The 27,676-nt window shown below is 53.0% G+C and overlaps 1 protein-coding gene and 1 long non-coding RNA gene across 12 annotated transcripts in view; both read left to right on the top strand.

Moving 5' to 3' along the window:
- The window catches only part of MAN1C1 (mannosidase alpha class 1C member 1), a 173,109-nt gene that overhangs the window by 120,171 nt on the left and 25,262 nt on the right, over positions 1 to 27,676 (top strand). For 9 of the 11 annotated variants that reach the window (XM_077968783.1, XM_077968776.1, XM_077968757.1 and 6 more), the window contains 4 exons: positions 9,990 to 10,105; positions 12,559 to 12,639; positions 18,784 to 18,878; positions 23,866 to 23,983. The exons of 1 other annotated variant lie outside the window; for it this stretch is intronic. In XM_077968783.1, coding sequence (XP_077824909.1) covers positions 9,990 to 10,105; positions 12,559 to 12,639; positions 18,784 to 18,878; positions 23,866 to 23,983 — 410 coding nt within the window. Of the gene's footprint in view, positions 1 to 3,157; positions 3,260 to 9,989; positions 10,106 to 12,558; positions 12,640 to 18,783; positions 18,879 to 23,865; positions 23,984 to 27,676 lie in introns of all 11 variants that reach the window. One more of the 11 variants, XM_077968735.1, reaches the window with a different exon arrangement.
- Positions 4,302 to 8,864, top strand: LOC144335182 (uncharacterized). The gene is made up of 2 exons (XR_013405769.1): positions 4,302 to 5,369; positions 6,439 to 8,864. It is a non-coding gene; the product is annotated as an uncharacterized LOC144335182 (long non-coding RNA).

Here is a 27,676-nt window from a genome sequence, read left to right as displayed (position 1 = left end):
CCAAAGCCCATGTTCTCTTCCCTATCAAGGCCTCACAGGAAATGTAAAGGTCACGTGGCTAGAAGGTGGCTTCTGGTCACAGCTCTGCCCTGAGTTTTGTGACTTTGGAGATATCACTCCAGAATTCTGAGCTCCAGTTTTGAGATGAAAGCAGTTCAGAGCTTGCTCTACAGCACTGTCAGAGGGAGCTTTTAAACACAGGTTTCCAGATCAGACAGCACCCTCCGCTCTTGTTTAAAAACAAACATTAACATTTTACAAACACACCCTGTTTTCCAATGAGGAGCTGTGTCCAGCGGACTGCCTCAGTGAACTGTGTCCAGCCACTTGTCACAGGGAACCTCCTCCAGCTGTTGGCTGCGGTAACCATTCTCCAGTCAGCTGTGGCAGCAAAGCGTGGCATCTGCTCGGGAAGGGTGGAGAAAGCCATTAGTTCCACCAGGGCCCTGACATCTGTGGCTGCCCATTTCACCCCTTCAACAGGGATTTCCTTGGTAGCTGGCCACTACCGTGTGTGCTGTGTCTTCTCCGAGGCCCAGGGGCCTGGTAAAGTGTTGGAGACCCCCAAGAAAGAGCTGTTCGCATTTCCAGTCACCATTCATTCATTCATTCATTCAACAACCACTCGTTTCTGCCTTCTTTGTGCCCAGCCTGAGGATGGATGCCGGGGCCACTGGGAAGTGTTAGACCCAGCCACTGCACCCTAGGATTCACAGGCACCTACGCAGAGACATACAATATAGTGCACACGGTGCTGGGACAAAGTCACGTGCAGCGGAGTGGGTGGGCACCAAAGGAGGGCATGGTCAGTTCTGTTGGGCGGCTCAGGAATGTCTTGGGAAAAGGCTTAATGTATGAGCCAAGGCCAGAAAGATGAGTAGGTGTTTACCAAGCCAACTGCAAGGGAAGGCATCCCAGGCAGAGGGACCCATATCAGCAGGCACACCAGGGAGTCTGAGGAGCTGCTGGTGGTCTGATGTGGGTCGAGCATCACATGCAAAGAGAGCAGGACAAGAGGTGAGGCTGGAGAGCTTGCCACGGCTGGGACCATGGGCTCTGCACGCTGTGCCCAGGAGTTTGAACTTGGAGAACCGAGGCAGGGGTGAGGTTGAGGGTGGTTAAACAGGGCAGCGATGTGATCATTATGTGTTCATCTCTCATGCATCAGCCTCCAGTAAGAGCATTCTTTTGGGTTCCAGGAAGAGTCCCTAAAAAATATCTTTCCTTCCAGAGGCTTCAAGAAACCTTTGCCTGGGAATATTCAGCCTCAGAGCACAGTGCTATGTGACCCAGGAAATGGCCATCATGGGAAAATTCAAGGAAAATATTCCTGCTCAAGGAAAAAAAATTAAAACACAACACACGAAAAACAGACCAGATAGAAATGGAGAGGTCCCAATCCATAAATGGGTTTTATGCAGCCAGAAGACCTCATCCTACTAGACCATCTGGTTTTAAACAATAAACTTTGGGTAATGGGGATGGCACTTTAGTTAATCTTCCTAAAAACCCATGTGGCAAAAACATTCCAGTTACTATTGCTGTGTTGCAAATTACTCCGAAACTTGGGGGCTTAAAACAATTATTTTATTATGCGCACAGATTGAGCGGGTCAGTAATTCAGAAAGGGCACAACAGGGGACAGCTTGACTCTGTGCAGTCATGTAGAGGCTCTCAGCTGGGAAGGCTTGAAGGCTGAGGCTGACTCGACAGCTGGGTGCTGATATTATCTGGAAGCTTTTGAGTCATGCATTGCAATTGATGCTGGCTGTTGGCTAGAACCTCAGATGGGACTGTCAGTCAGAAAACCGACACATGGCTCTCTACGTGTTTTCTCCTTGAGAGCTAGCTATCTTGGGCTTCCTTACAATATGGTGGCTAGTTCCAAGATCCAGCATTCTGAGAGGCAGGAGGTGGAAGCTGCCAGTTTCTTAAGGTCTGGGCCTTAAGGTCAAGTCAGGCACAGTGGTTCACCCCTATAATCCCAGTGCTTTGGGAGACTGAGATGGGAGGATTGCTTGAGGCCAGGAGTTTGAGACCAGCCTGGACAACATAGTGAGACTCTCATCTCTACAAAAAAAATTTTAAAAGTTATTCAGGCATAGTGGTGCACTCCTATAGTCCCTGCTTCTTGGGAGGATGGCTTGAGCCCCAGAATTCAAGGATACGATAAACTATGATCACACTACTGCACTCCAGCCTGGATGACAGATCAAGAGACCCTATCTCAAAAAAATAAAGAAAAGAGCACCTCATCCTTTCTGCTTCATTCTGTTGATCCAGGTGATCACAATGGTCTGCCCAGGTTCAAGGGGAGGAGCCATGGGAGGTGTGTCAGTGTCACAAGAAAAGCTTTGTTCTTCTTGTGGGATAAGATACACCACAGCAGCCGCCTTTGAAAAGGTGGCCTGCCACACAGCACATGGGTTTCTGTGGATGCTGAGAAAAGCGTGTGTTGTTTCTTTACAGATTAAGAAAGATCTCTGTGGATTATCTCATTAAATTAAATGCAGCCATTAGTATGTGGCTCTGGGGATATTGTGGGAATAGGCTATGCCTTGGGTGATTTTTTTTCTTCTAAATGTTCTTCCTGGAGTTTGTGTTGCCAGCCTGACCATTTCTCTTTCCTAATATGATATCACATAAAAACCTCATCATCGTTAATAGGGCAGAGTCAGCAGGGTGGGATACAGACCACGATCCAGGGAGGCAGGCTGGCTCCTGGCTCAGCAGCTCCTCGGGAGGAGGTTCTGGGAACTGGAGGTTCATTTCCTTGTAGAGACTGACACGCTCCTCACAGAAAGCTTTGTGCAGGGCGAGGCTTTGGGCACACGTTGTCACCCTGGGCAGCCTGGTGGGAGGGTCTTTTTATAGTGGTGGCAGCCCCTGGAGTAGACGACCCTGCTCTGGACGTGGTCACCACAGACGCCCGTGCTGTGGGCTCATGTTGTTTAGCCCAACCCCTTACCTTTATTGCTTCCTAGGGTCAGACTGTAGCCAGGCACTGGGGGTTGTGAATGCGCCACAGCCCCCCCTTGAAGCCCTCCCCATTCAGTGGGAGGGGGCCTTTCTTTCCTAAATACTTACGTGCCCCCGTGGGGGCTGGACAGTGTTCTGGGCAGAGGAAGGTGACGGTGAACTGAGTTCTCCCCCGTAGGAGCCAACCCCTCAGGAGAAGACGGAGTGTCTGGGAGAGCAGATCCATGCGTGATGCCCGTGGTGATGAAGGCTGGGGAAAACCAGAGAGGACAAGAGGACAGCGAGTGGCAGGAACAGTTTCAGCAGAGTGGCCTGCAGCTGCCAGGGCCTAGGCAAGGAGCAGGATTTGGAGGCTGAAGTGGAGGCTGAAGGGACAGTGCGCAGTCAAAGTGGAGGAGGAGAGGCAGTGAGGGAGCCAGGGCAGATCACAGGGCCCCAGGGATGGGAAGGACTAAGGCTTTCAACTCTCAGTCAGATGGGAGCCAGGGGGGGGTTCGAGCAGAGGAGTGGCATGATATGACTTGAATTTTGTTGTTGTTGAGACAGAGTCTCGCTCTGTCGCCCCGGTTGGAGTACAGTGGTATGATCTCGGCTCACTGCAAGCTCTGCCTCCTGGGTTCACGCCATTCTCCTGCCTCAGCCTCCCAAGCAGCTGGGACTACAGGCGCCCGCCACCACGCCCAGCTAATTTTTTGTATTTTTAGTAGAGACGGGGTTTCACTGTGTTAGCCAGGATGGTCTCGATCTCCTGACCTTGTGATCCGCCCACCTCGGCCTCCCAAAGTGCTGGGATTACAGGCGTGAGCCACCGCGCCCGGCCGACTTGAATTTTTAAAAAAATCTCTCTGACTGCCACACTGAGGACAGATGGGTGGGGTGGGGGAAGAGGGAAGGGCAAGGGTAGATGCCAAGGGGGCAGGGAAATACTAAAGCCAGTGGAATAAATGCAAGAGAGAGGAGGTAGCTGGGTTAAGGCAGTAGCACGGAGGAGGTGAGGTGTGGACAGTGTCTTGAAATCTTACAGAGACAGAGCCAGCAGGAATTGCTGCAGGACTGGATGAGGGGGTGCGAGACAGCGTCAAGGGTTGGGGGCCACAGCTCTTGGGAGGAGGACATTGGCATTAATCAAGATGAAGAAGATTGGAAGGAACAGGTCTGGAGGAAGGCGTGGGATTGGCTTTCAGATAGTGAAACATGAGATGCCTGAAGACCTTCAAGTGGAGATGTGCATGCAGAGTTAGATATGTGAGTCTGGGGTTTGGGGACAAGGTCTTGGCAGGACACTTAAATCTGGGGGTCATCAACATGTAGATGGATTTTTTTTTTCTTTTCTTTTCTTTTTTTTCTTTTCTTTTTTTTTTTTTGAGACGGAGTTTCGCTCTTGTCATCCAGGCTGGAGTGCAGTGGCACGGTCTCAGCTCACTGCAACCTCCACCTCCTGAGTTCAAGCGATTCTCCTGCCTCAGCCTCCCAAGTAGCTGGGATTACAGGTGCCTGCCACCATGCCCAGCTAATTTTTTGTATTTTTAGTAGAGACAGGGTTTCACTTTGTTGGCCAGGCTGGTCTCAAACTCCTGACCTCATGATCCACCTGCCTTGGCCTCCCAAAGTGCTGGGATTACAGGTGTGAGCCACTGTGCCTGGCCGATGGATTTTAAGATTTGAAATCACTAAGAGAATGATGGACAGAAAAGAAGCCCAAAGACAGAGCCCCAGGGCACCCCAGTCTTTAGAGGTCAGGAGATGAGGAGGAACCAGCACAGCAGACTGGGAAGAAGCCATTCCAGGGTAGAAGGAGAAGCAAGAGGAAGATTGGCAGCCTGAAGGCCAAGATCCAGTGAGGAGCCAGGATCCATGACACCAGGAGACCAGCCTGGCTCCTGCCCTCCTGCCGTCCCACTGTGGGGAAGACACAGATGCAGACTATAGTCCCCACTATTATAAAGTGACAGGGACAGGGAAACGCATGAGTCCATTAGCATGAGATGAGAATGGGGGAAGGTGGAGGTGCACAGTGTAGGGGCCTAGAATGTAGACATGGGGGGCTGGAGAAGATCCTCTCATAGAGAAAGGGCTCTAAGCCGGACGTCAGAAGGTGAGATCACATGCATGGCTTTGTGGGTAATGAGCCATTTGCGGTGGGCCCTAGATTTCCACAGGAGAAGGTGGGATGGGGAAAGGCAGTTCCTGGCAGAGTTTGTAGAAAAGTCATAAAAGTAGCGGTGTGTGAAGAGGCTGCAGGAAATGGCAAGTAGCCCATTTGGGTTTGGGGTTCTGACCTTTGGGATGCTTGGAGACAAGGCTGGAAGGTGGGGAGGGGTATGAGAAAGGCAGTGGGAGCCCTTGACCTCAAGAAGCTCACAGTCTAGTTAGGGAGGCAAAGCCCCACAGTGCAGGGAGATGGTGGCGGGTGTCCAAGAAAGTGCTGTGGGCACTCTCAGGGCAAGCAGAGGTTAGCTAGTGGAACCAGGTCAGGCTGCCCCTGGGAGGCAGACCTTGAAGAACATGTTGGTGTTGAACATGCCAAGATGCACGGAGAAGATTTCTTGGCAGAGAAGACCACACATGCAAAGGTGTGGAAGCAGGAGCTTGCACCCCTTCCTGCATGGGCACTGGGGAGCCATTGGCGGTTCCTGAGCTGGGGGAGAGACCCAAGTTGGATCTGGATCTAGGGTGGATAAGAGGTAAAGGGAAGGGGTCTTGGAGGTAGGAGCACCCTTTTGGAGGCAGCTACACAACGAGATCAGGTAGTGATGGCCTCGGCAGCAGATACATATGGGACCTATGGGGCGGTTTTCCTTTAAGTTGGGCCAAGGATTTTTGCAGGCTGCAATCTCATACTCACATTGCCCTGCAGGGGTGAGGGAGAGGGCCGGGAATGCAGTTGCAACCCAAGGCCTCACTGACCCAGGAAGATTTTTGTGGAGAGGCTGCCCAGGGCCAGTGGGGGCAAGGAGGGCCGCGTGTACTCACTATCATGCCAGCCCCTGTCCATCAACCTGTCCCATTTAACCCTCCCAGCAGCCTTATGGGGCAGGTCTAGTGTCATCCCCATTTTGCAGATGAGGGAAATGAGGCACAAGAGGTAGAATGGCTTGCGCTATTGCACGGCTAGGGTGTAAGAGGCCAGGATTTGAACATGCATCTCCCTGACACCAAAGGCAGCCTCTTAGCTATGTGTGAGGTTGCCTTGCAGAGGCTTTATTCAGTAGCCAAAGGTCCGAACCCTCCCAAAGGAAAGGATCAAGAGGGTCTCCCCGACCTCGTTGCCCTTCCTCACTCCCTGGCCAGGCTGCTATTTCAAAGTGAACTAAGGGACCCCAGAAATAAGACCAATGAACTGATTTATCAAGCACTTAGTCTGTGCCAAGCATATAGAATGTATTTATCAGATGTATCTAGGCCAGGTGTGTATATGATGTATTTATCCTGTCTCAGGAACCTGCAGTGGCTCCCCAGTGCCCTGGTCCAGTGGTCTTAACCTCATTTCACAGATGAGAACTTTGATGCTTAGAGCAGATGTGTTGCCCATAACGGGATTTGAACGCCGGGCTGCTGATTCCTGGGTCTGTATTATTTCTAAGACACCTCACTGCCTTCTGCACTGGCAGGAAGGGGTGAACCCATGGCTTCAGAACTGGAACAGGAAAGTGGACCAACATGGAGCCCGCCCCAGCCGCAGCCCTAGGGAAGCGTCCAAGCTGGCTCTTTGTATATAAATCATGGTCTGTTTACTGAACAGGGAGTGTGTCTTTCCTCCTGGGGAGCTGCCCCAGGGTGGCTGCAGGTGCAAATAGGGTTGAATTCAGGATAGGGCCTTCTCTCCTGCCCAGCCTGACCGCTGGGTAACCTCTGGCCTGGAATGAAAGGCTTTCCAGTAAGTGCCTTGCTGGACTGCAGCTCAGCCATGTGCCAGGTGGGAATGGGGGTGGGAGACCAACCAAGAGAAGGATTCAGGAGCCTGAGAGCAGGGGCAGGAACTTGCCAACAAATCTCTTAGCAAGCTGCTTTCTCAGCTGGCCGCATAGAGCGTCCCCAGGGACGTCACAGGGCAGAGCTGGTCACGAGGAGCCCTGGCTGCCCTCCCAGCCTGATCTAGAGGAAGAAGGGCGCATGGGGTGAAAACACCAGGGAGCCCAGGGCAGGATTCAGAAATCAGACCCTGCGGCTGCCTGTCCCCTGGCCTTGAAGGACACACGGCCTGGGCCTCTCTTGATCCGTAACTGATCCGAGTGGGTGGGGTGGGGTGGGTAATCAGATCTGCAACTGTTTTCACAGAGAACTGAGCGACCCTGCCATGCCCCATGTGTGGAAAACATTCCACTTGGCCTGGGGCCAGGCCAGTCCCCCCTTGGTCTAGACTTGAGTGTGTCCCATCCCCTCTCTGGGGTCTTCATCTATGACAATGAAGGGGTAGGGGCAGCAGGATCCCCCAAATTCCTCCAGGCCCTTCAAACGTCTGGTTTGAGGTCCCGTGATAGAACAGGAAGGGGCCTGAGCTGCAGCCAGGAGCGCGGACACCAGGCCTGCACCCTGTGTGCCTTGCTCAGTCCGCCTGGGCTCCTCAGTGCCTCCCTGCTTGAGCACCTCGAGAGGGTGAATAAGGCCCAGGAACTCCGTTCAGCCCTGCCACCTACAGGGGAAGCAGCTGGGATGAACCAGCAAAGGATCAAGTCTGTTTGGCTTTGGGATGTGTTTTCCTACCACTCCTTAAGCGTGGGAGGGGCTGACATTCTGGAAATTCACTTCAGCCCAAACAGGGAAGCCATCCCAGGATGCAGTGCTGAGTCCCTCCAGCCTTCTCCTCCCTCCTTGGCAAACTCCCTTCTGGTAATAGATTCTCCGACCTCCAGCCCATCCCAGGACACAGGGCTGGATCCCTCCAGCCCTCTGCTCCCTCCTTGGCGAGCCCTCCCTTCTGGTAATAGATTCTTCCACCTCCAGCCTCATCTTCCTCCTAACTGCTCCCTCCCTCTCACTCTCACTTCCTTTCTTTTTCCTGGCCGTGTGCTTTTTCAGACCTTGCCTGGCCTAGAGAGGTGGTTAAGTGTGTGAATTTCAGGATTCTCTTCCTCAGTCAACACAAGTGAGCAGTTAGGAAGCCCTCATTAAGGAGATTAGAGGCTGACTCTGAATTCAGGAGGTGCCGCAAAGCACACACTGCAGACTCAAGTGGGCTCAACAGGCTCCAGAGTTTCCACTGCGGAAGGTGGAGCCTGTGACTTTCAATGTTTTCAGCCTCTGCAGGGAGGACACTGAAGGAACAATCACTCCTGTTAGGGTTGCACTCTGGTCCCTAAAGGAAATTGCTGCTGCCTGCAATGACTCCATAGTTGTAAGGAGTTGATGGGAGACGCCACCTCTTTCAGGAAGCCCTTCAGATAGTACCAGGCATGTCTCTTTCTCCCTCCCCTTCACCTTCAGTTTCCTGCACTGAGTGCAGAAGGCTCTGGTTGTGCCCGAGGGTGTCTTCCTCATTACTTTTCTGTCTGGTTCATGGGATGGAAAAGTATCATTTTGCACTTATGTCAGCCTTTACTCCCAGGACAGGTGCCTGATGCCCAGTGGTAGGGGCCAGGCCTCGTAGTTCGTTCATGCACTAGAATGAGAATGGCCACAAATTTTTGCTTTGTGCATTTGTTTGGTTTCTTTGCCCAAATTTTCTTTCCTTTTTTTTTTTTTTTTAATGGAAATAAGTTTCTGGTTATAAAAAAGTAACCCATGAGCTGAAAAAATCAAAAATCACTTGTAATCCCGGCACTCAGAGGTAGCCACTGGGTCATTCTATCCAGACTTAGTTCTGTACACTTATACTTTGATGTACAATAAGAATTGTATTATTTTTTTTCTTCTTTGCAATTTACTTTAAAAAAAGAAAAGAAAAACACAGATCCCATGGATGTCTCCCCAGGTAAATAGGCACAGGTCGACCCCACCTGTGTGGATGACTGTATGGTATCCTATTTTCTATTTGAGCCTCAGTTCACCCTCTATTAGCTACAACTAATCTTGAAGAGACAGAGGATTGGCACGGTTATGATTTTTGGGCCAGATGCGGTGGCTCATGCCTGTAATTCCAGCACTTTGGGAGGCTGAAGTGGGCAGATCACTTGAGGCCAGGCATTCGAGACCAGCCTTGGCCAACATGGTGAAACCCTGTTTCTACTAAAAATACAAAAATTAGCTGGGTGTGGTGGCATGCGTCTGTAATCCCAGCTACCTGGGAGGCTGAGGCACGAGAATCACTTGAATCCAGGAGGTGAAGGTTGCAGGTTGCAGTGAGCTGAGATAGCACCATTATACTCTGGTCTAGGTGACAGAATGAGACTCTGTCTCAAAAAAAAAAAAAAAGATTTTTGTATGCCAGGCTGGGTGTGGTGGCTCACGCCTGTAATCCAGCACTTTGTGAGGCCGAAGTGGGTGGATCACTTGAGGCCAGGAGTTCCAGACCAGCCTGGCCAACATGGCAAAACCTCGTCTCTACTAAAAATACAAAATTTAGTTGGGCGTGGTGGTGAGCACCTGTGGTCCCAGCTACTCGGGAGGCTGAGGTTGGAGAATCGCTTGAACCTGGGAGGCGGGGGTTACAGTGAGCCGAGATCACACCACTGTACTCCAGCTTGGGGGACAGAGTGAGACCCTGTCTCAAAAAAAAAAAAAAAAAGAGTTTTGTATGCCAAAGTAGAGAAAAGTGGGTGGCTGACTGGCACTGATAGTTGACGCGCTGACCAATAGAAGAGTGGACCGAGGTCTGGGAAGTGGCACAGCCTGAGCCCTTGGTTTCTGGCCGCTCTTTTCTGCCCTGAGGAGGAAGCAGCCCATGGTGGGGACTCTGGGTCTCAGCCTCAGCTTCGATGGTGGCACTGGAGTCCGCCTGGATGGTGCCTGAGGTCAGCCTTTGCTGCCGAGCCTGCGCTGGCGTTGGAGGGGCCCTGGGAACAGTGGCTTTTCCAGTTGGGGAAAAGAGAAGGATGGCCCTGGGTCACACCCTCCATGCTCTGTGCCTGCAGGAGGCCTCAGTGGGGCGACGGTCATTGACTCCCTCGACACCCTCTACCTCATGGAGCTGAAAGAGGAGTTCCAGGAGGCCAAGGCCTGGGTGGAAGAGAGCTTCCACCTGAATGTGGTGAGTCAGAGGCCCTCGGGGGGGGGGCCAGAAGAGGCCCAACAGCCAGCTTCACCCTGTCATCTGAGACCCAGAGATGTTGAGGGTCTCGCCCAAGGCTGCACAGCCCAGCAGTCTCAGAACCGGGGCTGCCGTGCACTCTGTGCTGAGTCCCTCCCTTAAGACAGCCTTGAGGTGGGGACATCTTCCCCAGTCTAGCATCCTCCCTAGGGAGGGGACACCACCACAACCATCCGTCCCCTCCCTGCAAGGTCAGTCATTGCTCATCTGGGGCACATTGCTCCCACCCTGGACGGCCCCCCCAGGGCTGGATCTGTCACACAAAGCAGCGGCAGCAAGTGGGGAATGGCTTTGTGGAGGAGGGAAGTGGCTCATCTGCTCGGAGCTGCTCCAGCCTTGAGCCTGCCCTGCACTGGCCTGTTGAGATGGCTGGGTGGGGTGGGCGTGGGGTGGGTGGTACACCTCCCTTTGCAGGCCCATGACCAGGCCTGGGACCTCTTGGTCTCCAGCCTTGCAGTCACACTTGCTCAGGGACCAGGGCCTTGCAGAGGGGATGGTCCTGTGTCTGGATGGCACAACAGCCTTGAACACCAGACCCCACCATGTTGATCCCTCAGTCCAGACTAAAGCAAGGCATGCATCCCAGAGGTGAGCTCCCCACGGAGAGAGGCTATTTACATGGACTTGGGGAGTAAGCAATGGAGACCGGGAGGGGAGGAGGGGCCGCATCCAAGCACACACCAGCCTCCATGTGGGCTCCAGGAGTGCCAGGTCCTGCTGCAGACAGGTCTGGGACCGGCTCCTCCAGCTCCTGGCAGCAGCAAGGCCCCTGCCTCCTTGAGAGACAGTTTGCCAGCACAGGGCAGGGCGGAGAGTCTGGGAGAGCCTGGGAATGCAACACTTTAGGGGAGCTTCCCTGGAGACAGAGGCCTCTGGAGTCCTGGCTGCCCTGCACCTCTTGGAAAAGTCATTGACCCTCCCTGAGCCTTGGATTCCTCAACTATACAATGAGAATGGTGACAACAGCAACGATATTAATAATGCCTAACTCATAGGCTTATCATGAGAATTAAATACAGTGGAGAGTTGTAGCCACATTTTATAACACTGTGAAGTCTGATGCTGGTGTAAAGTGAGGTCACCCTTGTCATTATTAGGATGACTTTGAGGCTTGTTAACACTTCTGGTTGTTTGTGTGAGGCCAAGGAAGCTGAGAATCCTCCATTACCCGTCTTTGGGTTGGAGAAAGATGGAGGAAGGAGAAGGAAGGAGTGTCCCCCTAGGCCTTCCTTGTCCCCTGTGTAGACAGTGGCTCTTTGGGATACAGAATGGGCTCAGGCAGCCACCCACAGTGCCCTAGGAACCGGGGAACACTCAGGCAGGTGGGGGAGGCGAGGAAATGTCCCTGGAAGAAAGCAAGGTGGGGTCACTCGACCTCGAACCTTGACTTTCTCATCTGAGAAGTGGGAATGATGACCCTTGCCACACTCTGACCTCACTGAGCCCTGGGAGGCTGAAAGGGAGCGGTTTTGCAGGTGCTCTGTGGGTGGAAGAGTTCCCCCAGGTTAACAGATGAGCACTGCTGTTCTCAGTGATAAAGACAGTGGTGTTCAAAGCATGCTGGGGGAACCCTCCGGGGCAAGGAGGGTGACAACAGGCATGTCCGGCTATGGGCAGGCCTCTCTCTGCAGCGCCCCTGTGTCCCATCTCCACCCTGCATGGGAGGGGTTGGCAGCCCTTTTCTGCAGCTGAGGAAATGGGGCAGGGAAGGGCTGCACATCTTTCCTGAGGTGCCAAAGCCAGGTCCGTGGCTCAGGTGGGATTTACCCCAGATCTGGTCCTGGCGTGATGCTCCAGCACCCCTGATTTGCAATCCCAACTTAGGAAAGAAAATAGAAATGATTAAGGCAAGTATGGGCATGCCCTGTGCGCTCTGAGCTGAGGGCCCAAGAAACTGCTGCTCACTGAATACGCAGCTGCCAGGCCCCTCCTTCTTAGCCCCAGCCTGTCCCTGTCTGCCCCACAGCCTCCTCAGAGAACCAGGGAAGGGCCTCGCTGTCTTCCTGCTAAGCCCTGGGGTCTCCCTGGGAAGGAGAAGTAGCCTGACCAGAGCGGGCTTCGCCTCCCCTCAGTCTAAGCTCCAGCCAGCAGCTCTCCAGGCAGGTTCTGGCGCTCCTTGGAGCACAGCCAGGCATCACTTTGCTGCCATTGCCTTGGCAAGGGCTGGGGAAGGAAACCAAGCCCAGCATTTATTTGGAATGCTGGAAATTGCAGGAGCTCTGCCAGGCAGGTGCTGATTCCTCTCAACTTTTGTTATGAAAACCACCACCACCTTGCCTGGCTCACCAGAGCCGGGCACAGGTACGGGAGGAGTATCAGTGGCCAGGGTGACCTGTCTCAAGGGTCTGCATCTTACAAGTGTCCCCACTGTCCCCCTCCTTTCTGTCCTGCAGAGCGGAGAAGCATCCTTGTTTGAGGTGAACATTCGCTACATCGGGGGACTCCTCTCAGCCTTCTACCTGACGGGAGAAGAGGTGGGTTGGCCCTTCACGACCCCTGGACTGTCCAGTCTGGAAAGGGCTTTGGAGAACATCCAGTCCTTCCCCCTCAGGCCACCCATGGGGAAAGAGACTTCAGGGGGCAGGGATGGGCCTGGGGCCGCCCAAGTCCGCCCCTGAGGGCCTGTTTTCCCTCCGACCATCCCTCCCCTCCCTGCTTAATCAGTCATTGCTTATGGTGGGCATGTTGCTCCCACCCCGGACAGCCCCCCAAGGCTGAATCTATCACACAAAGCAGCGGCAGCAAGAGGGGAACGGCTCTTCCTCCTTTACTCTGATGCCCCCATTCTGCTGCCCAGGTGAGCCCAGCTGACTCCCACGGGTGCTTGTACGTTCTCTGAGAGCAGCAGCTGGGTCCACACAGCATCCGCTCGGATCCCACTCAGCATCCAGCAGACACGTGGGCTGCTTTTCACGGGTGTTTGTTCTCAGGACTGATAAAGCCAAGACCAAGACCCCCAGGCCTTGTCCTCCACAGCCACCCCTTGCCCTCCCCTCCTGGGCCAATCACCAGCCAGACACCTGCTCCAGGTCTCACGGGGCAGCAGGTGAGGTGGGGCAGCCACTGCTGTATCTGCGAGTGTCAGGCCTTGCCCCCAGGTGAGCTGTGTTGGCTTCCACAAGGAGGGCTGGGAAGTGCACGCTGCAGGAAGGCAGAGTTGGTGCAGTCAGGAAACCTGGCCCTCACTCCACGCCACCCTCACCTACTCATGGGCTTAGCGAGCTCCTTGTCCCACCCTGGGCCTCACCTCCTTCCCCAGCATGGATGGTTCTGATACCCCTTCGCTCAAAGAGCTCTTAGGACATGGGATAGGAAGAAAAGTGTGGGGCCCCAAGGCTGACGGCTCCAAAGTCCATATTCTCCTCCCTGCAAGAGAATTTTGAAAACCACAGAGCTCTATAGAAATGGGAGGCTTCTTCATCCCCCATCCTGAGCTCCAGTGAAAGCACAGCCCAGATATCTGGTGGCGAGGTTGGCTGAGTCCCCAAAACATCAGTCATTGGTCAGTTCTGTTCCCCATTACTCAGATAGGCTGCCGTGAGGCTGGACGCCCCACTGCTCTGACCACCCAGAGACAAATAATGATGCCTGCCCCCCCGCCACTCAAGAAGCCATAGAGGTGAGGCGGGCAAGCCACAGAATAATCCCTCTTCACCTCCACCACTGCTGTCTGGAAAGTCATTTCCACTTTCCTTCATCTGTGAAGGTGCCAGGGGCTGAAGTCAAGGGTTTCGAGGCAACAGGTGGGCGCCTTATCTCTGCAGTTGCTCCAGGCCTCTCTCCATCGAGCATAATCTCCTCAACAGAGATTAGCGCTTGTACCAATTTGTCCCCAAATAATTGCAGATGGAAGCCCTCGGCTTTGAGCCACCCGATGCCTGAATTTCATTTGAAAACTCCAGGACAGGAAAATGACAGAAGGAGCAGAAAAACATCCATGTTCTTCAAGGCATGTGCCCAGCCTCCTTGCTTGGCCGTGGTCAATGGAGATGGCCTGCAGGAAGGAAGAGGGGAGGACACAACTGAGGACTCCCGGGGCGGTTTGGGGGTGAGCAATTCAGGAAAGAGTTGATGGCTGTTGAGACACATTGCCTCTTCCTTCCTTCCCTCTCTTCCATCCATCTTTCCTCCCTACCGTCCATCTTTCCTTCCGTTCTTCCTTCTTTCTGTCCATCTTTCCTCCCTTCCCTCCCCACTTTCCATCCATCTTTCCTTCCATCCTTCTATCCATCTTTTCTTCCATCCTTCCATTCATCTTTCCTTCCATCTATTTTTCCTTCCTTCCATCTATCTTTCCTTCCATTTTTCCTTTCCTTTGTTCATCTTTCCTTCTGTCCTTCCTTCCATCCATCTTTCCTTCCATCCTTCCTTCCCTTCGTTTACCTTTCCTTCCATCCTTCCTTCCATTTATCTTTCCTTCTGTCTTATCTTCTTTCCTTCTCCTTCCATCCATCTTTTCTTCTGTCCTTTTCTCCTTCCATCCATCATGCATCTTCCCTGCCATTTTTCTTCCCTTCCTCCCTTCCCTCTTCAAGGGCATCTGTGGTTCTGAGAACTTGCTTTGAGGCCTCAACTTCCGAGAAGGCACCAGCAGCTCAGCTTTCCAGAACATAGACTAGATAGTGGGGTGTGGACAGGAGCACCTGTGACTTGAAAAACAGCTCAAAAGGCTCAAGGAGACGCCAACGTGGCCAGAACCCTTCGGTGGCCAGGCAGGCTCCTGTGCCAGTCAGTGCAGCACCTGCCATCTGGCCACACCTTACTGATTTGTCCCCCGAACACCTCCCTGAACCAGATGCCATGCTGTGTTCCTCATGTGCTTTCTCACTGGAGCCTCGGATGGCCCCGTCAGGTGCATGTTATCACCAATTTGCAGATGAGGAAACTGAGACTTAGAAGCAGTAACTGGCTCTGGGTCGCACAGTCTCTGAGGGCTGTGTTGGCCCTGACTCCTGACCCTGTGGCCTTTGTGCTATGGGCCTGGATCACAGCCTGGCATGGCATCACTGCTTGTCACCAGGGCTCAGCCACACTAGACTGAGGCCTCCCTCTTCTCTTAGTCCTTGAGCTCACATGCAGTGGGTGCCTGTTGGGTGGATCTTTCCATTCTTAAAATTTCCCACAAAGGTTTGTGGAATGAAGGGTGAAGGAGACCCCACACTTTTCTAGGCTGAGGCCTTTCTTTGCTTAAGATGAAGCTTCAGAGGGAGACCCCCTGCTAGGTAGGCCAGTCCTACCGAGAGCCAGTGCCCATGGGAATAACTTGCATAACCACAGCTGCACACGTGGTGTTGGCACAGCACTTCATAGTTTACAAAGCACATTCATTTCTCTGCATCCTCTCATTTGATTTCCACAAAGACCCCTGCAGCAGCGGGGCACGTGCCACCATTGTGTTGTGCGGATGAGGAAACCAAGGTGCAGTGAGGTTTCCTTCCCCCTCCCTTCTCCTCCACCTGGCTATTTTTGTATTTTTAGTAGAGACGGGGTTTCACTTTGTTGGCCAGGATGGTCTCGAACTCCTGACCTCAGGTGATCCACCCACCTCAGCCTCCCAAAATGCTGGGATTGTAGGCATGAGCCACCGCGCCTGGCCTACAGCATCGTTTCAATAGCTGCATGGTATTTTGTTGCATGGAGCCATTATCTAACCACTTTCCTATTGTTTGATATTTAGAACACTTCCAGTTTTTCCCACTATTCTAAGGGGCGCACTATAGCCACACAGCTGCGAAGTGGAAGGATCCGCACTTGGGGCCTGACTCCCAGCCCTGCGCCCTTCCCACCTCACAGAATGCAATTCCTACTGGTTTCTCTCACCCCTGTTCTGGAACTGTGGCCACTAGGCTGTATCTCTGCGTTGGAGAGATAGCTTGGTGTCCTGGAAAAGAGCCCCTTAACAGCTCCACAACCTTGGGCAAGTTGCTCCTCTGAGACTCAGTTTCCTCATCCTCACAGTGGGTCAGCGCCTTCCCCACAGGCTGTTGCAAGGGCTGAGGCCGGGCACGCCTGTCCGCACACATTCACTCAGCATCCTTCCGGGGACAGCTGAGACCTGCAGTGCCAGCCAGCAGCAGGGCCTTCAGAGGAGGGGATGTGGTTTGCTGGCAGAGAGGAGCATCTAAGAAGTGTTAGTTCAGCATCCCCAGGGCTGAGGGCAGCCAGACGGCTGCGTGGAGCCTCAGCATCTGGGCTGTGGTTCTGGTGGGTTCCTTTGTTCACCTTGGGCAGCCTCCCTGGGGGCAAATGAAGAGATAAAGAGCCTCAGTGCGACCAAGGGCCTTGAGAGCCCTTTGTTGTTACTAAGCCTGGCTGTGCACCAGAATCCCAGAGAGCAGATCTGTCTGTCATTCTGGGCTTTGGAATCTGAATCCTAGACCAGCTCCCCAAGGGATCTGCTGGGGCTGGTCCCTGTGCCCGCTTCTGGGCCCCTCTGTCTGGCACTAGACATTCTCATCTTCTCTGACCCATCACTGCCAGACGCAGCGCAGCCCCTCCCTCCCACGAGAAGAAAACCACCCCCACCTCAGAGACCTCAAGTCCACATCCCTTTTAAAGTGTCCTGAAATTCCCCTCCCACTGCATTCCCTACACAGCTGCCTCGGCAATTTCTAATTGTCGGGGAGCCGGGGCAGGACTCAAGAAGGCTTTGTTTTGCAAGGACCACAGGAGGTCAGCAAACTGGGCCCCCTCAAGCTCCAGAAGTGAAAAGACCTGTGTATTCCCCACTCTGAGTGGTTTCCTAGGGGCTTGTGTCTCATCTTTTAAAAATAAATAACATTTATTGTGGCTGTTCTTTTATTATGAAAATCACAGAGGAAATAGAGATGAGCCAAAAGAAAATAAAAATGATCCATACACTTAACCCCCTAGAAGGCCATTATTAATATTTTGTTATATTTCTTTCCTTTCTTCCACGTCCACGGGATCTTTACCAAAGTTGAATTACTCCGTTTTGAAATGTATTTCTCTTAATAGATTATAAACCCTTTCTTTGCTGTTAATATTCGTCTACAGCAGCATTTTATTTTATTTTATTTTATTTATTTTTGAGATGAGCTCACTGGAACTTCTGCTTCCCAGGTTCAGGTGATTCTCCTGCCTCAGCCTCCCGAGTAGCTGGGATTACAGGCGCCTGCCACCACGCCCGGCTATTTTTTGTATTTTTAGTAGAGATGGGGTTTCTCCATGTTGGCCAGGCTGGTCTCAACTCCTGACCTCAGGTGATCCGCTCACCTCGGCCTCCCAAAGTGCTGGGATTACAGGTGTGAGCCACCGCGCCCAGCCCACAGCATCGTTTCAATAGCTGCATGTGATTTTGTTGCATGGAGCCATTATCTAACCACTTTCCTATTGTTTGATATTTAGAACACTTCCAGTTTTTCCCATTATTCTAAACAGTGCTGGAGTAAATAAGTCTTTTTTTTTTTTTTTTTTTTTTTTGAGACGGAGCCTTGCTCTGTCACCCAGTCTGGAGTGCTGTGGCCGGATCTCAGCTCACTGCAAGCTCCGCCTCCCAGATTCATGCCATTCTCCTGCCTCAGCCTCCCGAGTAGCTGGGACTACAGGCGCCTGCCACCTCGCCCGGCTGGTTTTTTGTATTTTTTTTAGTAGAAATGGGGTTTCACCGTGTGAGCCAGGATGATCTCGATCTCCTGACCTCGTGATCCGCCCGTCTCGGCCTCCCAAAGTGCTGGGATTACAGGCTTGAGCCACCGCGCCCGGCCATAAATAAATCTTTACAACATTCTCGATTATTTCTTCAGAATAAATTCCCAGGCAGGAAACAGCTGGGTCAGAAGGTCACAGGTCCTTTTGAATTAATCAGACATCTCAGAACAGTTTGAAGGGGTCCGAGCCTCAGGCAGGGGCCGTGACGCCTGGGATCTCCCTGTGGCTCCCTTGCTATCCTGTGGGTGGTTGAGGATAAGCTACTCACCCTCTCCCTTCATTTCCCGTCTGTGAAATAGGAACGGTGGGCAGGATCAGGATGTCAAAGTGGGACAGGCCTGTCCACTGCTGTTATGCAGGAAGAGGGAAACTGTCGCCCAGGAGGAAGTGGTCTCTGGAACCTGAGGGTGGTATTGGCTCCCAGTCCAGTGCTCTTGACAGTCTGTCCGAATGGCACTACCCGTTCCCATGCCCTCTGCCTGTGGTATCGTCCTGCAGTGTGGGCAGGCACGGACCTTTGGAGACCGGCCCGTTTCTGCCAGGTCTTCATCTGGACTTGGAGGTGCCCCCCGCCCCCGGCACCTCACTGCTTTCTCCCTCATCTTCCCAGTAGCCGCCCCGTCCCAATGAGCAGCATCCAGCCTTTGCCACCAGAGTCCTGACACTGTGGTAGATGCTTTGCCACAATTATCTAATTTTTATTTCTCCCAACAACTCTGTAAGAAGGCCAATATTATCCTATTTTATGGACAAAAGCTGAGGCTCAGAAGTACCTTGCCCAAGTCCACGTGGCCAGCAGTTGGAAGGGCTGGGCTGGTGGGCTGCAGCACTGCCGCCCACTCTAGGCCTGCAGCCCTGGGTGGTTCATCCTGCCTGCAGCAGTTCTGGGGTTGATCTTCCCTCACCCAGCCTGGAGTCGAAAGCCCTTTGACCCCCTTCCTTTACAGGTGTTCCGAATAAAGGCCATCAGGCTGGGAGAGAAGCTCCTGCCGGCGTTCAACACCCCCACAGGAATCCCAAAGGGCGTGGTGAGCTTCAAAAGGTAGGACGCCATCTCGTTCCCCACTGGGGCTTTGCTGCGACCATGCCCGCCGCTTGTATGTCTTCTCTGGGTGGGGCTGGTGAGGAGGCTCCAGGGGCAGTGGGCAGGCAAGCAGGAGGGAGGACCCTTGGAACCACCTTTGTCAAGCTCGTTCTTTTATGATGTAGAAACTGAGGCTCAGGGAGAGGACCATACCTGCCTTGGGAGCCACAGTGAGTCAGTGGCACAGTAAAAGTGCCAACGACTTTCCTGGACAGGTGTTTGTCACCAAACCTGGGTCTCAGGGTTTAGTCCACATAAGCCTGAACCTCCTGGGGTGGGCAGGGGCAGTTCCTCTGGACATCCCACAGTGCTGTCTTAAGAGCCCTCCACAGTGGCCCCAAACACTCTCTTCCCCCATTGGGGTTCCAGAGCCAGCAGGCACATCACACCCTCCTCCTCCCCCAGTGAGGAGGTCCCCGAAGCTGCTAGGAGATCTCAGGATCCCAGCCCTCCCGGACAGGAGCCTAGCTCTCAAGGAGCCCTAGCCACTGTCCCTGTGCTGCATGGAGCTACTTACTAGAAGCCACATCCCTGGGCACCCAGCAGCTCTCTGGGGCCATCCTCGAGGCCCTCCAACAACCCCGACCCTAGGAAGGCTGTGATGTTCCACCGTACCAGACTTCCCATCCCATCTCCCGAAGTGATTTCTTATCTCAGGGCTCTCAACCCAACAGAAGCTTCAGCCAGCTGTCCAGGAGGAGAGGCAGGGGCCCTGGGCTCTGGTTGGAGGACCTGTAGCTCCGGTCACTGTCCTGGGGAGGTTCCACCCTTCATGTCAGCCTCAAGGGCTTCACCACCTTTCTCTGGTCTTGCAAAAAGAGGGCTTGGCATGTTCAGCATCTTCATCAACTGTCCTCCCTGTGGTCGGGAAGAATTCCCAGGGTGTGAGCTCACTGGAATCTCACCATAGGCCAGGGAGGGGGGTGCTCTCAGGGGCTGGAGAAATCCCAGTCTCGATGCCAGGGTTGACTCCTCAGAGCTGGACTCTTGGATCTCTGCTCAGATCCCTCTTCCATAAACCCTGATCCTGGAGAGACACGGCCAGCTGTCATGAAGCCCAGACACACACACACTGTCCTCTGGCTCCCCCTCCCCGGGTCTGGGGTAGGACCTCGTTGGGGGCATCCTTTCCTCTTCTGTCCCTAGCCCTTCCCTAGGTCTCTCAGAGCAGGGACCTGATCTGACACGAATCCTGACATTTCTGATTAAGGAAGTGCGTTTGCTTTTAGGCTGTTTGTGTGTTCTCCATGCCATGTGCGTTCATGTGTATTTCCTGGCAACATCCCCCTTTTTGTTCTTGGTAAGAGAGGCTGTTGCTAAAAATGCCTGCCTCGGAGAGTGGCAGGGCTGTATGGGCCCATGTGGCACTGAGTTTGCTCTTCAGAGGGGGCCTCCTGGCAGGAGCTGGGCTACTGTTGTTGCACCTGCCCCCGGCAGGGCTCACTGTGGGCAGCCCTGACAGGAGGGGCAAGAACGTGGGCCCTCCAGGAGAGTAGGTAACCAGCCCTGCCCTACACATCAGGGTAGGAAGGACCCTGAGGGGAGGCCATTCCCCAGCAGGTTTGAGCTGCACCTCCTCCCTGGTGTCTGCACAGACCAGCCTGGGAGACTGAGGCAGGGCCAGCCTGACCTGGGACCTTCAGGGACACTGGACTGCCTGGGAGAGTGACGACGGCCCGTGCAAGGACCTCTGCAGCCAAGTCGGTCTCTTTCACTCATGCTGTCTCACACACATGCAAACACTCTCCTGCCACCCTTATAGATCATAAAGGCCCGGATACACAAGCTGGCCTTTGTCGCAGACACGCTGGCATCCATACACAGGCACACACATTCACAAACGAATATCCGTTTACACGTGCATGCTTCCGCCACACACAAATAGACATGTCTTCACAATCGCAAATGTCTGGTGAGAAGTCACTGTGCGTCAGGCATCACGTGAGCACGTGACATGGATTGTCTTTTCAACCTTACAGCAACCACAGGGACTCCATTTTACCAGTAAAGAAACTGAGGCTCAGAGAGGTGAGGTAACTTACCTGAGGTCACACAGCAGCAAAGCAAACTTAATTAGAAGCCCAGTCTGTCTGCCTCCAAAGTTGATGATTACACCATACTCATGAGTGTACCTGCCTAGAAGCTATAGCCAGGGTGGGGAGGGGCATTGTGGAGCAGCCCCCTCCTGCCAGGAAAGAGAACACACAGGCTCTGTGCCCACTTGCACTTGAAAGGCTGGGAGAGGAGGGCAGAGCTTCCTGCTGGCACATTGGCTCACAGGGCTGAGCAGAGGACCTCCTGGTCTCTGGGATGCTGCCCAGAGCAGATGCATTTGGGGCACAGAACACCTAGGATTTGGAATTGGATTCAGTTCTACCACTTACTGTGTGGCCTCGCCCTCATTCTATGAAATAAAGATAATGGTATCTACCTCCGAAGTTGGTTGTGAAGGTAAAATAAGAACCACCAGAACCACCTAGCACAGATTAGAAACTTAGTAACAACAACATTTACATGTGCATAATTACATAATGATAAAAATGACAATACTTACATGCATAATTTATACCTCACAATAACTCTATGAAGTGTGGGTGCTGTCACTTAAGGGATGAGGAAACTGAGTTCTAGGGAAGTTAACCAACCTGCCCGAGGTCACCTTGCTGGGACTCGGAGAAGCCAGCGTTGGAAGCTGGGCAGGAGAGGAAAGGCACCCAGCCACCTGCCCGCCTCTGCCCAGGCCGGCTCACTTGTCTGCCAGGGCGTCTCCACCACAGGAAGCCCACTCGGGAGGGTGAGCGTGTGGGAGTGGGAGAGAGGAAGGAGAGGCCCACGTGGAGGAAAATGAGAACAAAAGACAGCTGGAGGGCTGGTGGCTTTTTCCTACTTTAAACTTCCCTGAGAATACAGGAAGAATGAATTATTCAGGAAGCTCTCTGAGACTCACTGAGATCACAAGCTGGAGAGAGAAGTCTCAGCTAGCCTTGGGGGAAGAGGGACAGAGAGGGGGCAGGATGGCAGCTCCCTCTTTCCCTCTGGGTGAGTGCAGGGCCGTCTTAGGGTGGGAGGCCCAGCAGACCTGTTTGAATCTTGTCTCCATCATCTTCTGCCTCTGACCTCAAACACTTCACTTCCCTGTGTGAGCCTCAGTTTCCTCCTTTGCATAGGGGTATGAATGATGCTTTATGTTATGGGCTTTCAATGAAGTAATGATGTAAACTGCTTGCCCCAGTGCCTGGCACATTATAGCAGCTCAATAAATGGAAGTTCTTTTGTTTATTCAGATCAGGAGCCAAGTTTCCCCTCCTGTGCAACCCATCCCTCCCCCACTGTCCCCTGCCCCAAGCCAGGATGAAGGGGGTGGCTGTCTCTACATGTGTTGAGGTCACCTGACCCCAAAGATCTCAAAACCTGAGTCCTCCATCTGTTCCCAGAAGCTGGGAGGCTGGTAAGTGTCCCTACTTTCCCAGAAACCACATCCAGCCCCAAGAACGGAGTTAAGAGAGAACAGCAGCATCAGGGGAGCCCCAGCCCTACCCCAGGAAAAGCAGCACCCCTCAAGTGGCAAACAGTGACCTCCACACACCCACGCCTGCCTTCCTAAGTCCGTCCATGGAGACAGAGGGGCAGATGGGCCAGTTCCTGGGAGGGCAGTGCGACCAGCAGCAAGGAAGCAGAGTGCCCCTGGCAGAGCCCGTCCCTCAACCTGTCCCACACTAACTGCACCTCAGAGCCGCTACAAATGGGAGGACGTCACTCCACCCTGCTCTGCCCCACCTCTGTCCACAGCCTTCCTGCAGAGACCGTGTGCCCCTAGTTGTCCTAAATGTCCCACAGGAAAGATAATCATGATACATAGAGGAGACTGAGGCGCAGGGAGGGGGAGCAGCTTGCCCAGAACCACCCCCATTCTGCACCCTCTTTTCCTCTTTATCCCCACAAAAGCCCAGGAAGGAGGAGGCATGAACCTAGGAGATGGAGGCATCACCTTTGCCGTGTCTTACGGAGGCAGGCACTGAGGCAAGCAAGGATTAAGTGGTTTGCCCAAGGTCTCCAGCTGAGTGACACTTGAACCTGCACCTTCTGGCTCCAGATCTCAGGGAGACTGTAAATGAATGCTCCTGGAAAGGCAGTGTCCTTGTTCCCTATCCTGTGATCAAAAGAGAAGCAAGCTGCACAGCAGTTAGCACAGGCTCTGGCGTCAGAGCCAGCGCTGGATCCCAGCTCTTCGAATTACTGTGTGATCTCAGGCGGGGGACATCACTGTCCTGTGCCTTGTTTACCCCATTTGCAAAAGGGGCAGCTGTGAGGATTAACCAGGATCCAGCCTCTGCATTCTTTGTCTTTGAAAGCACACAGCTCCAGATGTGTGGTCACACCAGAACTCCCTGCCTGTCTCGTGTAGGTTCCATGAAATTCCAGGCCGGGGCTGTTTCGTGTCCGTGGGCAGCACTGACAGGGTGCTGGGAGAGGGAAAGAGCTAGGCAGGGCACTGCTTTTCATGGGCCCCATTTGCACCCGAATCACAGCACTGTTTATCCTCCACATGCAGAACCACCAGTGGTTGTGAGCCATCCGGCGCCTTCAGCCAGAGGACAGCAACTGGGTGTTCTGTGGGGTCTTTGTGGTCCCCGACGGCATTAACCACATCATCTGTAAATTCAGCATAACTCTTGTACCAGGTCTCGAGTTCCTAACTCTTACAGGGGTTGCTTGATGATGGAACAGAGAATATTCCAAGTCAGGCCTGGGTTCAAATGAGCTTCAGTGAGTTACTTTATCTCAGTGTCCTCATCAGGAGGATTCACTGGAATTGTACGGCAAAAGCTCCTGGTTCCGTGCCTGGCACGTAGTAGGTGCCCCCACCGAGCAGCTGCCGTTACTCTCAGCAGAGGAGCCGGCCTGGCCAGCGGGGGGATGATGGGGGCTGCTTCTGTCTTTTCAGCGGGAGCTGGGGCTGGGCCACGGCCGGCAGCAGCAGCATCTTGGCGGAGTTTGGATCCCTGCACTTGGAATTCTTACACCTCACCGAGCTCTCTGGCAACCAGGTCTTCGCTGAAAAGGCAAGTCTCCTCCCCACTCCCTCCCAAACAGCTCCCACCTTCTTCCTGCCGAGCAGAGGGATGAGCGTGCAGCTGCCACGGGGTTTTCAGAGGCGAATGTGTCCTCCCTCGTGGATCAGCAGGAGGGCAGTGGGGAGCCCGGGAGCCCAAGCTACCGCTAAGATAGCAAATAGCATCTACCTGTGCCCTAACGCCAGGTGGCAGGGAAGGTGAGCACGCAGAGTCAGTAAGATTCTACAGAGGGAAAGGGAGAGACAAAATTCTGCTGGGGAAAAGGTTCTCACTGGTCTGCGTCAGCTCAGTGGCAACCACCCATATGTGAAGTCTGGAGAAAGTGCAACTGAAATCTAGGCACCACCTTGCATTGGCAGGAATTGGCCACCTGGTGCAGAAGTCCCCTTTCCAGAGATGTTTAGCTTTTCCATGTGAGATCTGCCTGCCTTCTTCCCTGTGCCTGTTTAGCTCATGCCGTCAACAGGCTGGCATGGCAATACCCTGCCATGGCAGATGCCCCAACTGTTCATTCCTGCTGTTCAAGGCCACACGGGAAGCTGAGAGCACCAGTCAGCCCTGACAGCTGCCCATAACTGGCCCTGGGCAGTCCCCACTACCTGGAAGGGTCGCTGTAGGTCTGATCTTAAATCCAAAGAAGGGAAGTGCTCACACCTCCCTCAGATGGCACTCAGGCTCCAGCAGCTACGGTCCCTCCCTGAGGGCTGCCTGGGGAGATGGAAGCCCTGCCCATCCTCTAGAGCCCTCCAGGGAGAACTTTGTGGCGGCGCCACTCCCAAAGCCTTGTCTTCCCCCTGGAATGCCCGCCTCTTAGACCAGTATGGGAGCTGGGAGATGACTGATAGATTCCCACCTCTACGCCACAGCTCCCAGCTTGGCAACTGGGAGATGATCGATTCCCACAGCTACCCCATGGCTCCCAGTATAATGTCGCCATCCAGCCTCAAAGCATCACCTGGCTCAGCTGTGAGGAAACAGATTTCTGGGCTTCGCTCCAGGGCCAGGCATCTACATTTTTAATACGCATTCATGTGCTTTTTGACGCATGGTTTGGGAGCACTACTTACTCAATGTAGGAGTCCACCTGAGTGTCCTTAAGAAGCTCAAGAAGAGCTGTTCAGCCTCTTCTTGATTACTTTCGCTGACAAGGAGCTCACTGCCACCCTTAACAGCTCATCCTCCTGGCAGCCCTTCCTTCAAAAGTGTTTTCCTTACATTGAGAGGGACTCTGCCTCCCTGAAACTCCCCCGTTTGAAAGCTCGTGCAGTGAGTTTAACCTCACTTCCCGGTAGCTCTTATTTTCTGATCCTTCCCCACCTCCAAGTCCCATCCCCCAACCTCCCTGTTTCCATTGCTCTTAAGTCAGACTCCTCTAGGAAGGTTCTGACCAGCTCGGAATGGAGTGGTTCAGGGAACTCACTCCAGTCCTGGTTATTCTGGAGTAATAGCTACCCCTGCCTGAGCACCCACTATGTGCTAGGCACATTATAATAGCTCCGCTCCTCCCAACAACCCTGTGAGGTGGGTCTTCCTGGTGCTCCCATATTTACAGAGGAGGAAACTAAGACTCAGAGAGGTCAAGTCACTTGCCCTGGGCCATCCAGCTGGTCAGTGATAAAGCCGTGATTGAAGTCCAGGACGTGCTGGCTCCTTCCAGACCAGATTGATAGAGCAGGCTGCAGGCTTTTGCTCTAGAGTCCATCCGTCTGTCTCTGTCTCCTCTACATTTACATACTCTGGCTATTTTCATCCCCCAATCATGCCTCCCACAGAGGCAATTATTGGCAGTCAACAAATTGGCCCAAATTCTAGAAGCGCCAGCACTCTCCAGGGGAGCCAATTTAGTCTGCTTCACTGCTCACCACCAGGACAGTCGAGAGTAACTCAGGTACAAGCACATTCCTGTCCCGGTAATGGACTTCATTAACATAAATGGATATGAAGTCTGACGTGGCAAAGCCAAGTGCTGTCGCCTGGAAAGGAAGGTCTGACTCAGAAAGGTGGCTGTCCCGCACTCCCGGCCCTGTACACACATAACTCTATCAACATGAGACAGGGTGGTCCCAAGGGCCTTTCTCTCCCGAGGGGTCTTGTGCTGGCTAGGATGTGCTGAGTAGGATTTAACCATTGTCGGAGAGCAGGCACTATGGATAAAGCCCTCCTGGATTCCACTTCTCACCTTCAGAGTCCCAAAGGTTGCAAACCCAGCCTCTTCCTGATCCAGCTGGGGCAGCCTCTGCTCCGTGGTTACCACCCTGATCTGCATTGGCCCAGTGCTGCCCTGTGTCGGGCAGGAATATGTATGGTTTATGTTGTCAGAATTCATTCACGTCCTGGCTCTGCCACTTAAGGACCAGGTGGCCATCAGCAAGTCACCAAACCTATCTGAGATTCAGGTTTCTTGTCTGTTACACTGAGATAATCCCTTGTCTCGGTTATAAGGGTTGGCGATAATGTATATAACAGATCTGGCTCTACGGAACTGAGAAAGGTTAACAGCTGTCATTGCTTTTTATAATTATTACTCTTTTTATTAAAACCCTGAAATGCCTGTTAGGGCATGGGTTATTCAGGAGCCCAAGCCTCTTCCCTGAAATGATTCCAGGATATCAGATAAAATAGCATATTACTAGACTGGGCCATATGAAACTGCCAATATTGGACCTTTTTTGATTGCCTTATATACTTACTGTTTTTTAAATGGCCAGAATACTTAAGTTAGCAACACTTAGCACTAAGCAGTTTTCAAGAATATAATACATTGTTATGAACTACAGTCATCATGTCTTATACCAAAGATCTCTTAAACTTTTTTTTTTTTTTTGAGACAGAGTCTTGCTCTGTTGCCCAGGCTGCAGTGCAGTGGCACAATCTCGGCTCACTGCAAGCTCCGCCTCCCGGGTTTACGCCATTCTCCTGCCTCAGCCTCCCAAGTAGCTGGGACTACAGGTGCCCGCCACTACGCCCGGCTAGTTTTTTGTATTTTTAGTAGAGACGGGGTTTCGCCGTGTTAGCCAGGATGGTCTCGATCTCCTGACCTCGTGATCCGCCCGCCTCGGCCTCCCAAAGTACTGGGATTACAGGCGCGAGCCACCGCACCCGGCTGATCTCTTAAACTTAATTCCTCCTAACTGAAATTTTATATCCTTTGATCAGCGTCTCCCCAACCCTTGGTAACCACCATTCGACTCTCTACATCTACTTCTTTTTTTTTTTTTTTTTTTTTATTTGAGACGGAGTCTCTCTGTCACCCAGGCTGGAGTGCAGTGGCATAACCTCAGCTCACTGTAACCTCCGCCTCCCAGGTTCAAGCGATTCTCCTGCCTCAGCCTCCTGAGTAGCTGGGATTACAGGTGCCCACCACCATGCCCAGGTAATTTTTGTATTTTTAGTAGAGACAGAGTTTCACCATGTTGTTCAGACTGGTCTCAAACTCCTGACCTCAAGTGATCTGCCCACCTCAGCCTCCCAAAGTGCTGGGACTACAGGCGTGAGCCACGCCACCCGGCCTCTACTCTCTACTTCGATGAGTTCAACTTTGTTACATTCCACATATAAGTGAGATCAAGTATTTGTCTTTCTGGCCCGGCGTATTTCACTTAACACAATATCTTCTGGGTTCATACATGTTGCAAATGACAGAATTTCTTTCTGTTTTAAGATTGAATTATATTCCATTGT

The sequence above is a fragment of the Macaca mulatta genome, chromosome 1 (assembly GCF_049350105.2).
Source record: "Macaca mulatta isolate MMU2019108-1 chromosome 1, T2T-MMU8v2.0, whole genome shotgun sequence".
Classification (NCBI taxonomy): domain Eukaryota; kingdom Metazoa; phylum Chordata; class Mammalia; order Primates; family Cercopithecidae; genus Macaca; species Macaca mulatta.
This window is presented reverse-complemented; position numbering and strand designations above follow the sequence as displayed.